General features: G+C 38.7%; 1 protein-coding gene across 3 annotated transcripts in view; it reads left to right on the top strand.

Annotated features, from left to right (window-relative positions):
- Positions 1–17,767, top strand: part of LOC132392580 (cytoplasmic dynein 1 intermediate chain 2-like) — a 113,222-nt gene that overhangs the window by 70,991 nt on the left and 24,464 nt on the right. For 2 of the 3 annotated variants that reach the window (XM_059966644.1, XM_059966645.1), the window contains exons 6-8: positions 8,557–8,640; positions 16,854–17,016; positions 17,108–17,207. In XM_059966644.1, coding sequence (XP_059822627.1) covers positions 8,557–8,640; positions 16,854–17,016; positions 17,108–17,207 — 347 coding nt within the window. The remainder of the gene's footprint in view (positions 1–8,556; positions 8,641–16,853; positions 17,017–17,107; positions 17,208–17,767) is intronic. The other variant, XM_059966646.1, reaches the window with a different exon arrangement.

Consider the following 17,767-nt stretch of genomic DNA (forward strand, 5'->3'; position numbering starts at 1 on the left):
TACAGCCATACTTTTCTTTCCACCTCAATGCAATACATCACAATTTTGATGTTAAGACAGAGTTAAAACTCAGTGGTTGATTAACCCTGTGTTCAGTGTTCATTGACGACAGTTGATCACTTTGGTAGTAACTGCTATTTCAGTACAGAATCTTTATTGTAAAGTCTGCTGGAGGTAAATCTGTTGATGAAAGCTAGACTGCAGTAAATCTAAAAGCAAGTGGCATTTTATTTTAGAATTGACAATATGGCACAAAACTGCTTTGATGGTAGCTGCCCTCTTGTACTCTAAATTTGTTAGGTATGTTATTATTTCAGAAAAGGAAATATTTTCTTCAGCTCCTGCAATATGGTATTTTCATGTACTTTTCTGTGCAAAAGACTGAAATTGTGAATATTCAGCAGCAACCAATATTAATGTTGAACTGATTATCATAGCTAATTACTGAAAGCTCTCAAAACAGAATTTGAATGTTTGCAATTTTGTAATGTTTTAATTTGAAAGTTAGTGTACAAAATAGAAGTTTAAAAAATGGCTGTCTGCATGGTTCTGAAATTAAACACCTCTTCTGTGATTAGAAACATGAAAATAGAATTTGTTGAGGGATTGAATAACAAAATCAAAAGAATGGAATTAGATTTTTAAAAAAGTAAAATAAAATTATTTCATTACTTGGCACAGTATTTGCATATGAATAGTGACTATAGAAATACTGTCAAAAATATACCTAAGTACATTCAATTTTCTCTTAACACCAGTAAAACTATTGACAATATATCTCATTATATCATCAATAGTTTTTGTTTTGTTTTTGCTTTTCCAAGAATTATGGCTTCCCTGTGCTGTGGTTGACAGAGCCCGCTCTTGCATCATCTTTGTTTCTCATACTTTTCTCACCACGCCTCTTTCCAGACAGAATAGAGATATATCCCTTGTCTTTACCTTTCACCCTATGAACCAGGATATCATCCTTCACTGCTATTAACTGCAATGAAAACCACATCACCAGCTACATCCTGACTCTGGTTCTCATCCCTCACTGAACCATGTCACTTTCCCTTGCCATTGCTGTAAGTCTAACCCTTGTCCTCCCTCTCCACCTTCCAGGTTGCTTAATCAGCCATTCCAGGTGAGACAGAGGTTCATATGCACCTCCTCCAACCTCAACTACTCCATTCAGTGCTCCTGTGGCCTCCTCCACATCATTGAGATCAAGTGCAAACTATGCATCAGTTCCGCAGAGCACTAACAATTGGAATCACACTGCCCAGCTTGAGCTCCATTGCATGTCATTTAAATTCCCTTTCCCAATCTCTCACTGCTGTGACCATCCTTAGCCTTCTCTACTGCCAGGATGTGGTCCAAGCTGGAGGAACAGCACCTCATATTCCACTTGAACAGCTGACACCCCAACTGCATGAATGTTGAGTTACTTTTTCATTTCTAGGTAACTTTCTCCTCTGGTATGTTTTTTTACTTATCCCCCTCCACTGTTGCCCCACCCATTGATCCTCCTGCAGTCCTCTCGTTTTTTGTTGTCTTTACCTCATGACTCACCAACCCCACTTCATCCATCTTTGTCCTGTCCCTTTCCTGTTTCCATCCACCCACTACGTACGTACTGTTCACCTACAGTTGCCCCACCCTTTCAACTGGTTCCATCTGCCATTCATATCTCTCAGAATGGTTTCCATTCTCAGCACCTTATCAGAGTTCAGCACGTAGCCCTTTGTGTCACTGTTTATTTCCTTCCAATGGGCTGCTTCCAGTCTCACATTCCATTCCCCTCACCTTGCTCCATCTGCTTTTCCTTTTTCCACATTCCTCTCTTTATTTGCCTCAATTTGTTATTCACCTGCTGCTATTTTCCAACTCTACCTCTGCTCCCCTCCCCTAACTGACACAACCTGCCTGTTATCGAACTCCGCTTTTCAATCCACCAATCATCTCACACTCCTTTTCCGCCACTCCCCTTTTCCTCATTATCCTGTTTATCTCACCTCTCCACTCTCTCTTGATGCTGGGTTTTGACTCAAAATGTTAATAATTCCTTTCTTCCTGCAGATAATGTTTGACCTGCTGAGTTCCTCCAGTAGATTTTTGACTGGTGAAAAAGCTTGAAAGTTAAAATTTCTTGAGCCGCTTACTGTTTTCAGTATTATTTTGACCCCTTGCAATCTGCTTCCTATTTGGATTAAAGTCATAGTGTCTATCGCACGGAAAAAGGCTCTTTGGTCCACCTTTTCCATAACCCTCGAAAACTCTCTTCTCCAAGTACTTGTCTAGGTTTCTTTTAACTGTTGCAGAAGTCCACCTCAACCACTATTTCTTTCAAAATAGGCACCACTTTTTGCTTGAAGAAGCTGCTCCTGATTTTCCTTTTAAATCTATCGCCTCTGATCTTAAAACCATGTCCTCTCGTTTATTGCATCCCATTCCTGGGGAAAACACTGTGGCCTTTCACCCTCAAAATCTTCTGTATCTCTGTCAGGTCACCCCTTCACTCCAGTCTCAAATTAAAGGGAATAAAGTCCTAGTCTACACAACCTCTTCTTGTAACTCAGGCCCCCAAGGCACCATCCTAGTAAATCTTTTCAACACTCTTTCTAGTTTAATAACATCTTTCCCATGAGAAGGCAACCAAAACTGTACACAATACTCCGATACTTCACTAGCATCCCATTTAACTGCAACATAAGTTCCCAGTTCCAATGATGAAGGCCAGCATGCCAAATGCTTTCTTTACTACCCTATCTGCCTGCGATGCTTCTTTCAGCCATCTTTGCACTTGGACTCCTCGGTCCCTCTGCTCTAAAGCACTCCTGGAGCCCTACCATTCATTGTATAATTCCTATGCTGGTTTGTTTTCCCAAATTGCAAGTACCTCACATTTGTCTGGATCGGAAAATATTTGCCAATCCTCAGTCCACATACTAAGCTATTTGAGATCCCCCTGCAATTTTTCATACATTGTACACTGTCTGCAACACCATCTATTTGAAAACTTACAAACCACATCCAGATCATTTATATGTGGCATAGCATTAGACACCAGTGTGAATAACCGTTGTTCATTGCCTGCTGCTGTTTCATATCTCTTATTTCTTTAACCAAAACTCAGGATTACAAAAGTTGCCTTTGCCAATATTAGGATTTCAGAATTTGTTCAGGTAATTGGTCAGTAATTGAAAGATCAGATTTCAACCCTATGAAATCTGATCTTTCAACCCAGGAATTTCACAGCAAAATTGACCCATTTGACCTGATGTTTCTGTGCTGGTACTAAGAGGAAATCCCTTCCTACAGCTTGTGATCCATTACACTGCAGATCACATCCAGTAGTACTAAAATGTGAGTGGTGTTTCTACCTCTACCACCACTTCAGATCATGAGTTCCAAAGCTCTCCAATTTTTGGAGTCAAAAAATTATTTTCCTCATTTCAGTCTACACAGTCTATACTGCCACCTATTTTGGTATTCATAGACTTAGTAACTATGTCTTGTATATTCACATCCAAATAGCAAAGTTTTCAGTACCAGCTACATGGCACAGCACTAGACATAGGTCTCTAATCCAAGAACAACCCTCAACCATCAACCCCTGAACCAATTATGAATCCAGTTTGCTATCTTCCCCCGAGATCCCATGCAATCTGACTTTCCAGACTAGTCTGCCATGACTGAGCTTGTCAAAGGCCTTGCTAAAGTGTTCTCTGAAAGTGGCCTAATGTGCTTTAGAATTCCCTGTGCTGTAGTCATTAGTGTTTCATGTGTCAAGTTAGCACAGAAAAACAAACTTGCCATAAAAACAGAAAATGCTGGAAACCCCCAACAGGTGTCTCTGACCTGAAACCTGTTCTTTCCACAGATATTGTTCAGGCATGCTGAGTTTTTCCAGCACTTTTTTAATTTCAGATTTACAGCATTTTTAGTTTTTTTTTAGATTTTTTTCCTGTAACTTTACTGTATACAATGTGCACTACTGAAAATAGTATTTTTGGTTGTTTGTTCAACAAATCATTCACAGTTATGTGTTCTTGCATTTTATGATTGTTGTCCTTTCAGATCTCTTATAATAATAAAATAACTTTCTCTTTCAGATTAACTTCAGAATTAAATTGGCTTTGCTTTATGTAATTTCAAATATGTATTCTATTATTAGAAACAGATATTTTATGATGATGTGTACAGAAATTTTGAAGTGTCACTGGTCAGTTTCAACAGAGATACCACTATTACAGGGTAATATTGACTTAAGGTAATCATTCTGTCTCTGTGTATATATTATTTTTCAATAAATGTATCTGTATTTCCACTTTAAGATGATTCCATGTGATGTAAAATATAGTTATTATAGTATAGAGTTTCTGGTCTTGAGAAAATGTTCATTTTAAAATTATGTAATGTTAAGGTTTTGGCTTTGATTTTATGTAAAGCTGTCAACAAAGTGACATGGGGTGGCAAGCACACCTGCAGAGATTATTTTAATCTTTGGTGTCGCGTTTCTAGTTTTGTGCTTGAACAGCTTTGGACCCCTACTATGACAGACTGCTTTCAGATTAATAGATTGTTCAGTGTATAAGTGATTTCTGTGAAAGGATGTGCGTCTTCTGTGTCTCAGTGTGATTATTTTTGAAAAAAAAGCTTTCATTTTTAAGTAGCACAAAAGCTATAATTGGTACACTTTGTACGGAAGTGTCAGTGTATGAGAGATTGGAATCACTATGAATTCTTTTTAAGCATTTCTTCCCCTCTGCACCACCGCCTCCTCAGTGGGGTCATGCAGATCACTAGCTTCTCCTGAAATGGCCATTTTCTCTGGCAGGTGTATTATACCCTGTGTTTTCAGATTGTTTTTTCTTTCTGAATGGATTGCAGGTTGATTGCTCTGGCTACATTCTCAGAGAAAGGGCTGACAAATGCAGCAGTGCTTGCTCAAAAGGCAGTGATTACTGTTTTCCTTTGCAGCTGATTGAAGCCCTTGAAAGGAAAAATTTTAACTTTCCAATTTGGTTGCAAGTATGAGCATATCTGCAGGATATTGAAATTGTTCATGTTATCAACCCATTTCTGTAAACTTGTCAGAATGGTAGGCAAATTCAATTTATATTTACTGTTAAATTTACACATACGATTATCATTTTTATAAAGCAAAAGTTAATACCGTAGTGTGCATTTCACCACTATTTTTCTAAACTCTGAGGGTGGCTTAATTACATTTATTGTCTGCATAAATGTGTTTGTTGTAAGGACACGAAAATCCTTATAACAAACACATTTGTGTTAGTGTGGCTTGGCAGCTGTTGTCGCCTTCATGATGTATTTTATTCAGTCTTCAGCCTGAATAGTTGCCTTTAACTCCCCTGGTGGGCCAGTAATTACAGTCTTGCTGTTGGAGAAAATGTGATTGGAGGCAGTCAGGCAGAAAATTTTGTGCCATCCCAGTGCCACTTTGTACTGGAGAACATAATCTCAGTAGTACCATCTGTTCTTTGTTGTCTAGTCATCTGGACTAGCTGCTGAGACCTGATTTGGGCAGCTGGTTCCCATTCTTAGACCAACTCATTTCATGTAGCCCTCAGTAATAAACTGACTTGTCAAACCAATAGCTTCCAAAAATCTTTGTATTCAGTTTCTTTAAGTATAGGAAACCTTCTAGGAGGTAGGAGCAATGAGAAACACATAATGAACTAGTGTGGAATTTGAAATTTAAACCACATGAATCAAGGCAACAGAAGGAGGATGGCAAAAGTAGAGCTAAATTTTAATAATAATAAAATTTGGTCATCTGGATTGATTATATGATTATCAAGATTGTCCAATAGAGACTCATTTTCTGCTTGCTTTTTGCTTAACAATGCAATGAATTCCATAATTCCCACGATCAAGGACAATAAAAGCATCAAATGGAAAACTTTTGCTTCCAAATTGTGCTTGTGAAATTATAGCTTCATTTTGGCTTGTTGCAAATTCTAAAATTCTTTATCAGTGTTATGAGAATATTATCAACACAAGAATTGCAGCTCTTAATAAGAGGTTATATATTCCCAGTGTCACTAAGAATGTTTTGCATTACACTCATTTGCAAGGGATTACTAAGACAATATTAGTAGAGGGATTCATTCGTTTTGGTTCAGATTTAATTCCTTTAAATCTACCAAGTGATCATGGTAAATTTTGAGAAGTTGCATGCTTTAACAGGCCCTGAGGCATTTTGTAATCACATTGAAGAAAGTTTGACATGGATGCTGTGTTCTGTGGATTTCCAGTTAAGTGCCAGTATTCCTGGAACACCAAAGCAGGAACTGTACTAAAAGAGTCTTTGGACTCCCAAATTAGAAGCAGACTTCAACTGAAGGACTCTGATCTCAAAGACAAAGATCTCAAGAGAATTGAATAAAGTGATAGGATACTTCTGTGGCAGTTGGTCAAAGAAATGGCAGCATTACGACAAGCTTTCACCCCTCTTCCCATTGAATGATCGAATACTTTTATTTCATTCTGTGGAGTTTGCTTCAGAGAACCATGTGGAAATTTGAGATGGAAAGCAGATTGTTTTAATTATGGATAGCCGATGCAAATTTTTACCTTGTATTGATTGACAATGATTTCTCCTCCAATTTTTGCTATTCTAAATTGACCTAGTTATTGCCTTTTCTAATAAAACTAGAACTTGTTTTATCAACCAGATTTCAATCAATTAACCAAGTTCTTTTTAGAACATCAGCTCCAGAACACAATTAAGTAGAATGTGCTGTTCAGAAGGGATACCCTACTAGAAAGTCTCCTTATTGGTGATAAAATTATTTTTTTTTAAATTGTAAGTTGAATCCTGGAACACCATTTTATAAAGAGTAAAAGCTGCCCCTGATGTTCTACAACATACCATGACCTGCTTTCATTTGGTTAGTATAAATCAGAACTAGGTCACGAGACTTAATCTTGAGTATGGGTAGAGGGCTGTTGTTTAAAGCATTAAACATTATCATGTGCTTATACCTTATTTTATATTAAATGAGAGGTAATGTTTGACTGTCTTTAACTGAAAGCTGAAGCTTCTGCTTGTTGATTTTGATATAAAAGGTTTTAAGAAATCTAATAAAGCAGAATATAAGAATAGAGAAATATTGAGGTTCTGAAAGATACCGCACATCTGGAAAATCTTTGCTCAGTCTGTCAACCCCAGTATTATTGGGTGGGGGGGGAGCTGATGGCTAGGTGCTATATTCATAAGGAAAGGTACTTTTCATTACTTTCCTCAGTATGAATCTGTGTCATTTGCTCGTGTCGAGAAATGTAAATTGATAATACATAAAATTTGTGTTTAAAACATTCCTCGAAGCTGAATTTTACAAAGTTTCAAATTTTTGGGTAAGATTTGTAAATTCTATAAGGTAGAATTTCTGTTATCCAAACAGCCGTATGCAGAATTTTTGAAGAGTTTCAAAAGGCTTGTTGAATATTGTTTGTTAAAGCATTACCTGGCAATAAGTGCTTTTATCCCAATACTGAAATGACTGGATCCAGCTCCATTACGAGTGCCACCCTCCACACCATCGAGCTCATCTTCAAGAGACAATCCCTCAAGGAGGTGGCATCCATTACAAGGGTCACTCAGCATTTAGAAGATGGCCTCTTCTTGTTATTAACATGAGGGAAGAGGTACAAGAGCCTGAAGCCTCATACTCAACGATTTAATAACAGCTTTTTGCCCTCTGCTGTCATATTTCTGAGTCATCCATGAACACTACCTTGTTAGTTTTATGTATTTTTTATAATTTATAGCAATTTTAAGTTATTGTTGCTACCGAAAAAAAAAACACACCATTTATATCAGTAGTAATAAAACTGATTCAGATTCTGAAAGGATAAGAATTGTCAATGTGCATGTTGTTTGACATATTTTTCTTCTGACAATTTCCTCTTTCCTCTTATCAGTACTTCTTTCCTATTGTATTTGTTTATGGTGCTGCAATGATAACTCATGTCTATAGAATGATAAAATGATAGAAGTTCAAAAGCCATGTTTGAAATTCTGAAGTATTTTAACTTATGGTACCATCAGAAAATTGAACATATTCAGATTGGCTTCTTTGGTGTTTTTTACATATCGTAAATGGAGTCCAAGTGTATGGTGAAACATACTTTTTCCCAATTTTCAAATCTATTTGACTTACAGCTAATAAGCTGTGAACAAGATAAAAAGCTGCTAAGTGTCAGTACATCTGACAATAGAAACGTCAAATGAAGTGATTGTCATGCCATTTTCAAGATAGAATGAAGCTATTAGATAGTTCATTGCCTTGACATTGATGGCCTGAAGATTATGAGTAATCATGTAGCTCTTCAGACAGTTGCAATTTATCTTTCTCCATTTTTAATAATGATCTTAGAAATATTTCTTGAGATAATCAAAATTTACATGATATTAACTTCAGAAAAGGCACATTTAATATGAAAACTTCAGGACAATATCAAAACAATGTAATGGGAGATGAGGTGTTTCAGGATGTCTGAAGGGCTACAGTATTGAATTTCATGATTGTTATGTTTCAGCAGAAGAGGAGGAGGAGGAAATTGTACCCAAGCAAGTAGTTGAACCAGAACCAGCACAAGTACAGAAAGAAGAAGATAAAGAAGGTATTTTGGGGTGAAAATTGTTTTGAAATGTTCTTTAAAATTGAAATTTGTTTTAAATGCTTTGGGTGCTTAGTCCATAAAAGCTTTATACCTAATGATGACCATGTACCATCTGTTGCTAATAGTAAATATTTTATACAAAACTAGAGCTCTCAACAATGAAAGAATATTTTTTGCCTCAAGATTATCCTTGGTTGATATTATTTTCCTTTAGATCTTGTGTAGCAATTCTGTTTATCCTTTAAATTGTACCGAATTACAATTTTGTGTTAAATGGTTTCATTTCACATTAATACTGGCTTTCTCCATTTTACCTTTGGTGCCAAAGCCAGTTAGGAAACTCAGTCAGTCCTATGACTGATCAGGTGACTCAGTGCCGATAAAAGCCAGACTCTTATAATTACAGGGCATGATGAGGAGAAGATGATCTTTTTCTGTTTTTCTTACCTAATCTCTGAACTATAGATGTAATCCATTGCAACGCATACAAAATGCTAGAGGAACTCGGCAGCATGAATGGAAATGAATGCGAATGAATGCACAAACTGATGATTCGGGGTTGTCTGGAAAGGAAGGGGACGAAGCCAGAATAAGAAGGTGGTGAGAGGGGAAATAGTCCAAGCTAGAAGGTGACAGGTGAAGCTGTGGGTGAGGGGAATTATTGGAAGTTGGAGAAATTGATGTTCATGCAATCAAGTTGAAGGCTACCCAGCAGAATATGAAGTGTTTCTCCTCCAACCTGAGAGTGGGATCATTCATTCATTCATCACTTTATTTCATCCTTCCTTCCCTCCCTCCTTCCTTCCTCCTCCCTCCCTCCCTTTATTTATCTATCTATCGCTCTTTATTTATCCATCAATTAATTAATTAATTGATGAATTACTTTTTTATTGTTGCCAAATAATTGAAATTCACATTAGGCAGAAAATGGTGTTGGGTAGACTGATGGGACTGAAGGCTGATAAATCCCCAGGGCCTGATGGTCTGCATCCCAGGGTACTTAAGGAGGTGGCTCTAGAAATCGTAGACGCATTAGTAATCATTTTCCAATATTCTGTAGATTCAGGATCAGTTCCTGAGGATTGGAGGATAGCTAATGTTATCCCACTTTTTCAGAAAGGAAGGAGAGAGCAACAAGGGAATTATAGACCAGTTAGCCTGACATCAGTGGTAGGGAAGATGCTGGAGTCAATTATAAAAGATGGAATAGCGGCACATTTGGATAGCGGTAACAGGATCAGTCCGAGTCAGCATGGATTTACGGAGGGGAAATCATGCTTGACTAATCTTCTGGAATTTTTTGAGGACGTAACTATGAAAATGGACAAGGGAGAGCCAGTGGATCTAGTGTACCCGGACTTTCAGAAAGCCTTTGATAAGGTCCCACATAGGAGATTAGTGGGTAAAATTAGAGCACATGGTATTGGGGGTAGGGTAATAACATGGATAGAAAATTGGTTGGCTTAACGGGTCCTTTTCAGAATGGCAGGCAGTGACTAGTGGGGAAAAGAAGCTAGACTGCACAAGCGCATGACGCAGCGCGCCTAGGTTTAAAAGAAAGACCGCCATATACAGCGGCCATCATCGGAGTGGACTGAGTCAGAGTGGGAAGGCTTCGGCGAGAAACAGGCAGAGGTGAGGGTAGGTTCCGGTAAGTTTCTGTTTTCCTTTATTTTGGTTCAGACTAGAGAATACGCCAGGCAGGATGTTGCAATGCTCCTCTTGCAGGATGTGAGAAGTCAGACAGACATCTGGTGTCCCTGACAATGATACCTGCAAGAAGTGCATCCAGCTGAAGCTCCTAATAAACTGCGTTAGGTAGCTGGAGCTGGATGACCTCCGGATCATTCGGGAGACTGAGCAGTTTATAGATAGTAGCTTCCAGGAGGTAGTTACACCTAAGAAACAGGGCACAGGTAATTGGGTTACCATCAGGCGAGGGAAGGGGAAAGGGCAGGAAGTGCAGGGTTCCCTGTGGTCATTCCCCTCCAAAACAGGCATACCGATTTGGATACTGTTGGTGGGGATGGCTTACCTGGAACAAGCTGCTGCAGCCAGATCTCTGGCACTGCGTCTGGTTCTGCAGTGCAGAAGGGAGGGAGGAAGAAGAGGAGAGCGGTAGTGATAGGGGACTCCATAGTCAGGGGTACAGACAGGAGATTCTGTGGTCGTGACAGAGACTCCTGGATGGTTTATTGCCTCCTGGGTGCCAGGGTCAGGGATGTCTCTGATCGTGTGCACAGTATTCTAAAGTGGGAGGGAGATCAGCCGGCTGTCATGATACTCATCGGTACCAATGACATAGGTAGAAGGAGTCAGGAGGTCCTGAAGAGTGAGTACAGAGAGCTTGGTAGGAAATTGAAAAACAGGACCTCAAGGGTAGTAATCTCTGGATTGCTGCCAGTGCCACGTGCCAGTGAAGTTAAGAGTGGGATGCTGTGGCAGATGAACACGTGGCTGATAAACTGGTGTAGGGAGCAGGGTTTCAGATTTCTAGATCATTGGGACCTCTTCTGGGGCAGGTGGGACCTGTACAAGAGAGACGGGTTGCACCTGAACTACAGGGGGACCAATATCCTTACAGGGAGGTTTGCTAGTGTTATTGGGGAGGGTTTAAACTAGATATGCAGGGGGATGGGAACCCTCTTCCCAACGGGGGTAAAAGTAAATGATGTTAGTAATTCATGTAATGTCACATATCATAAGGTTGTGTGTGGTGGTAATAATCTTCTGAGGTGTGTATATTTTAATGCAAGGAGTATTGTGGGAAAGGCAGACGGGCTGAGGGCCTGGAGTGACCTGTGGAATTATGACATCATAGCCATTACTGAAACTTGGGTACAGGAGGTACAGGACTGGCAGTTCAATGTTCCAGGGTTCCAATGTTTCAGACGTGATAGAGGCAGAGGGATGAAGGGTGGGGGGTAGCTTTTCTAGTCAGGGAAAATATTACAGCAGGGCTTCGGCAGGACAGATTAGAGGGCTTGCCTACTGAGGCCATATAGGTGGAACTGAAAAACAGGAAAGGTATGACCACATTAATAGAGTTGTATTATAGACCACCCAATAGTCAGCGAGAATTGGAGGAGCAAATCTGCAGAGAGATAACAGACAGAAAGTTGTGATTGGAGGGGATTTTAAATTTCCACACATTGATTGGGACTCCCATACAGTTAAAGGTCTAGATGGGTTAGAGTTTGTGAAGTGTGTTCAGGAAAGTTTTCTAAATCAATAGATGTACCAACTAGGGAGGATGCAATATTAGATCTCCTATTAGGAAATGAGTTAGGGCAGGTGATGGAAGTGTGTGCAGGGGAACACTTTGGTTCCAGTGATCATAATGTCATTAGTTTCAACTTGATCATGGATAAAGATAGATCTGGTCCTCGGGTTGAAGTACTAAACTGGAAAAAGACCAAATTTGAAGAAATGAGAAAGGATCTGAAAAATGTAGATTGGGACAGGTCATTCTCTGGCAAGAATGTGATTGGTAATTGGGAGGCCTTCAAAGGAGAAATTTTGAGAGTGCAGAGTTTGTATGTTCCTGTCAGGGTTAAAGGTAAAATGAATAAGAATAAGGAACCTTGGTTCTCGAGGGATATTGGAACTCTGATGAAGAAGAAGAGAGAGATATATAACATGTATAGGAACTGGGAGGAAATAAGATGCTTGAAGAGTATAAAAAGAGTAAGAAAATACTTAAGAAAGAAATCAGGAAAGCTAAAAGAAGACATGAGGTTGCTTTGGCAGTAAGGGTGAAGGATAATCCTATGAGCTTCTACAGGTATGTTAAGAGCAAAAGGATAGTAAGGGATAAAATTGGTCCTCGTGAAGATCAGAGTGGTCGGCTATGTACGGAACCAAAAGAAATGGGAGAGATATTAAATGGGTTTTTTGCAACTGTATTTACTAAGGAAACTGGAATGGAGTCTATAGAAACAAGGCAAACAAGTAGGGAGGTCATGGAATTTATACAGATTAAAGAGGAGGAGGAGGTGCTTGCTGTCTTGAAGCAAATCAGAGTAGATAAATCCCCAGGACCTGACAAGGTATTCCCTCAGACCTTGAAGGAGACTAGTGTTGAAATTGCAAGGGCCCTGGCAGAAATATTTAAAATGTCGATATCAACGGGTCAGGTGCCAGAGGATTGGAGGATAGCTCATGTAGTTCCATTGTTTAAAAAAGGCTCAAAAACGTAGGCCGGGAAATTATAGGCCGGTAAGTTTGACATCGGTAGTAGGTACATTATTGGAAGGAATACTAAGAGATAGGATCTACAAGTATTTGGTTAGACAGGGACTTATTAGAAAAAGTCATCATGGCTTTGTGCGTGTTAGGTCATGTTTAACCAATCTGTAAGAGTTTTTTGAGGAAGTTACCAGGAAAGTGGATGAAGGGAATGCAGTGGATGTTGTATACATGGACTTTAGTAAGGCCTTTGACAAGGTCCTGCATGGGAGGTCAGTTAGGAAGATTCAGTTGCTAGGTATACATGGAGAGGTAATAAATTGGATTAGACATTGGCTCAATGGGAGAAGTCAGAGAGTGGTAGTGGAGGATTGCTACTCTTTAGTGGAGGCCTGTGACTAGTGGTGCGCCACAAGGATCAGTGCTGGGTCCATTGTTATTTGTCATCTATATCAATGATCTGGATGATAATGTGGTAAATTGGATCAGCAAATTTGCTGATGATACAAAGATTGGAGGTGAGGACAGTGAGGAAGGTTTTCAAAGCTTGCAGAGGGATTTGGACCAGTTGGAGAAATGGGCTGAAAAATGGCAGGTGGAGTTTAATGCGGACAAGTGTGAGGTATTGCACTTCGGAAGGTCAAACCAAGATAGAACATACAAGGTAAATGGTAAGACACTGAGGAGTGCAGTAGAACAGAGGGATCTGGGAGTACAGATACATAATTCCCTAAAAGTGGTGTCACAGGTGGATAGGGTCGTAAAGAGAGCTTTTGGTACATTGGCCTTTATAAACCAAAGTATTGAGTATAAGAGTTGGAATGTAATGGTGAGTTGTATAAGACATTGGTGAGACTGAACTTGGAATATTGTGTGCAGTTTTAGTCACCTAATTACAGGAAGGATATTAATAAGGTTGAAAGTGCAGAGAAGGTTTACAAGGATGTTACCGGGACTTGAGAAACTGAGTTACAGAGAAAGGTTGAATAGGTTAGGACTTTAATGATGGAGGAATGGAAACCCAGTCCTTTTAAGAAGGAGGGCATCTCTAATGTCCTGGAAAGGAAAGCCTCGAGCTGGGAACACTTGTGGAGATGAAGGTGCTGAGAACAGGGACAGCGGTATAGTCAAGGTAGCAATGGGAGTTGATAGATTTATTAAAGATACTGGTAGACAGTTTGTCTTCAGAAATGGCTGATAAATTTCCCCCTTCCTCTACCCTCCTCTTTAATTCCCACTCTGGCTCCTTTCTGCTTATTCTCTTCTCCTTGTCTGCCTATCAATTCTCCTGGTGTCTGTTCTCTTTCCCTTTCTTCCAGGGTTCACACTTCTGTCAGATTCCTTCTTCTCCAGCCCTTTACCTTATCTACCTATCACCTCCCAGCTTCTTACTTCATCCCCCCCTCCCACCCCACCTGGCCTCATCTATCACCTTCTAGTTTGTATTCCTCCCCCCTCCCCCAACTTCATATTCTGGCTTCTTGTCCCTTCTGTTCCAGTCCTGATGAAGGACCTTGACTTGAAAAGTTGACTATTAATTCATTTCCATAGATGCCGCTTGACCTGCTGAGTTCCTCCAGTATTTTATAAGCGTTGCTTTGGATTTCCAGCATCTGCAGAATCTCTTGTGTTTACGATGTAATGGAAAGGATGGTTCCTGATTTCTTGGTATTTGCTATTGTGCCCCAAAGCATTATGTTTATGTCGGCAGAAAAATCCTTTATAAATCAGGCAAGCAAAAATATTGCAAATAATGAGTATTTATTAGCTGGGTTTGAGGTTCTTAAATTCATCCTGGGGAAGACAGATTTTGAAATTTTGCAAAATAATGTCAGGAGTTAGAACGGCCATTTTTCTGATTGAACCTTATCCAAGTAGTATTCTCCCATGAGATTGGGTTTAAGTGACCCCAGTATATTTGCAAAGCATCTTATAATTTCCCAAGAGATCATATATTCCCTGATTTGTTGTTTGGAAAATTATTTGATACTGATTTCCTTTTAGTTTGTATTTCCTTGGTCTACTTAATTTGACTTTTTTATTAGTTGAGATCATATTTGTTGTTCTTATATCTTTGCATTAAAAAATGTTATATTTCAGTTAAGCTATTTTAAATGTCTCAGCAAAAAATCCATAGATTTCCAGTTGAATGCAATATTGCATTAACAAAGGCTGCATTAAACATTTTGTGCTGTTACTGAAATTAAGCAATGTTTATCTTTTGAGTTTTAACATTCCCTGTTCCTCCTTTTAATTTCCATCAATATTTTGTGATATGGTGTGCTTTCATTGTTGCCAGTTGTTGCATTACGCAGTAGCGTAGTGGTTGCCACAGTACTTTACAATACAGGTGACCTGGGTTCAATTCCTGCTGCTATCTGTAAGGAGTTTATACATTTTCCCTCTGTCTGTGTGGGTTTCCTCTGGGTGCACTGGTTTCCTTCCACAGTCCAAAGATGTACCAGTTGACAGAGCTCAATAACTAAATAAATTAGTCTAAGTGGCAATTCAAAGCTTGGAAAGGACATGAAGAATGACTTGGGAGTACAGACCAGATTAGAGATTGGATGAAAATTCTAATTGAATCTAATCTTATCTTTTCCTTGATATTCACAAGTTTAATTGCTAAGGCTTTGTAAGGCATTGGTCAGACTGCATTTGGAGTATTGTGAACAATTTTGGGGCCCTTATCTGAGAAAGGATTTATTGATATTGGAGAGGGTCCTGAATAGGTTCACGAGAATGACCCCAGGAATGAAAGGAGTGTTTGATGGCTGTGGGCTTGTACTCATTGGAGTTTAGAAGAATGACAGGAGATTTTGTTGAAACCTATCAAATACTGAAAAATCTAGATTGAGTGAATGTGGAGAGTATGTTCTCAATAGTGGGGGAGTCTAGGACCAGGGCACAGCCTCAGAATATAAAGGACATCCCTATAGAACAGAGATGAGAAGGAATTTCTTTAGCCAGAGGTTGGTAAATCTGTAGAAGTCATTGTCACAGATGGCTGCAAGGGCCAAGTTATTGGGTATATTTAAATGGAGGTTGATAAATTCTTGATTAGTAAAGGTATCAATGATAATGGGGTTGAGAGGGAAAATAATCAGCCATGATGGAATAGTGTGGGCTGAATGGCCAAAATCTGCTCCTGAGTCTTATAGTCTAATTTTTAGGGCTGGTCAATAAATTTTAAAATAGCTTTAATTCGGTACTTCCTTGGTAACTTCTTAAAGTTCCGCAGCCTTGAGATTGCACACACCATCAATACTTTCCTTTGCCTCCTGCCGTTGGCTTGGGACCATGTTGCCCGTCATCAGATAGGTTTCTTCATTCATTGCTGTTTTGTCATAAATCAATATTGCAAAAGGAGAGAAGCAAGGATGTTGCAGAGCGGTGTCAGGATTTGAATAAGAGGCAAGCTTGAGAGTTAATGAGATCATGTTGGATGAGGGTGTACAGAAAGAGAGAGAAAATGAGGAGGAGAGAGTGAAGGTAGGAGAGAGCCTACTTTCTTCCATCTGTTCACCCACTGTGTTTGTCTGCCCTTCTTTCCCTTCTTTCTCACTTCACCTGCCCATCAGTATCGAACTACGTATTTCTACTATATTGCAGGTTCTAAAGGTTCATCCTTGTTGTGCACCATCACATGGAGACACTTATGTAAGGACACTTTTGGCTAATTAGTATGGAATAACACAACGATTAAGTTCCTGGGTCCATCAAGACTTGAATTTAAAATCCGCGGTGGCAGCTATGGCTTTCAACCTGGCAATTAATCTGAATTTTTATTAAATGCAGTTTGCCTTATAGTTAATTATTATAAAATAACTAGATCATCATAAAAAATCCACGTAGTTCAGTAACGCAATTCGGGGGGGGAGAACTGTCATCTGGTTTTTAAGATATATTCCTGACTGTTAAAATTTTGGTAAGATTAAGATGCTAAATAGATTTAATAATTATATAATGAAAACTGTTATGAGATTCTGAAGGAGGAAAAAAGCTTTTTTTACCTCATTTTATAGGTGTACCTCATGAACTTACAGAAGAAGAAAAACAGCAGATAATTCATTCTGATGAATTCCTCACATTCTTTGATCACAGCACTAGAATAATTGAACGAGCTCTTGCAGAGCATAAAGACTTGTTTTTTGACTACAGTGGCAAGGATTTAGAAGAAAAAGAAGGGTAATATTTAAATCCTTTACTGCATTTCTAGTGTATACAGTGTTTCTGATCAACTAATCAATGGTTTTGACTGCATTTTGTTTCCTAATAGAGAACTCCAAGGTGGAGCTAAACTATCTTTAAATAGAGAGTTTTCTGATGAACGCTGGTCAAAACATCGTGTTGTTACATGCATGGACTGGTCACCTCAGGTAAATTGAAGATTTTTTCATGCATTTGAATTGTACAAAATATCTTTTAAAAGTGGGTCATTTTTGAAAAGTCTTATTTTTATTGTTGATCCAGAGAAGTTTTAGTATTTATTATTTTGGATAAAAATGTCAAGATAACTAAAGTCTAGTCCCAAAAAAACTTTTAAATTGACATTATTTCACATTGCTTAAGTAATCCAACATGATCCTAAATTTAAAAAATGTGTGAAACCAACTTTTTGCATTACACCTGTCTGGAATCCTGTTTTATGTTTTTCTTATTGTTAAAAATTAACCATTGCTTGGAACTCTGATTGTTTAACTGAAGTTAAACAAAAACCAGCAATGAATCAATCTGGAGACCCTTTTTGCAGGTACTAGTTAAAGTCAAATTGATCGACTATCATTAGAAGTAATATTCCGTCTGGTTTTGATTCTGTTGTTGATTTGACATAAAGCACAGAATTAAATAAAATAACACAATTATTTCTATTTTAATATAGCTTAAATCCATGTTCAGTATAAGAATTTTAGAGCTTGTATGTCAAAGTGGAATTTCC

This window comes from Hypanus sabinus, chromosome 4 (assembly GCF_030144855.1).
Source record: "Hypanus sabinus isolate sHypSab1 chromosome 4, sHypSab1.hap1, whole genome shotgun sequence".
In the NCBI taxonomy this organism is placed as follows: Eukaryota; Metazoa; Chordata; class Chondrichthyes; order Myliobatiformes; family Dasyatidae; genus Hypanus; species Hypanus sabinus.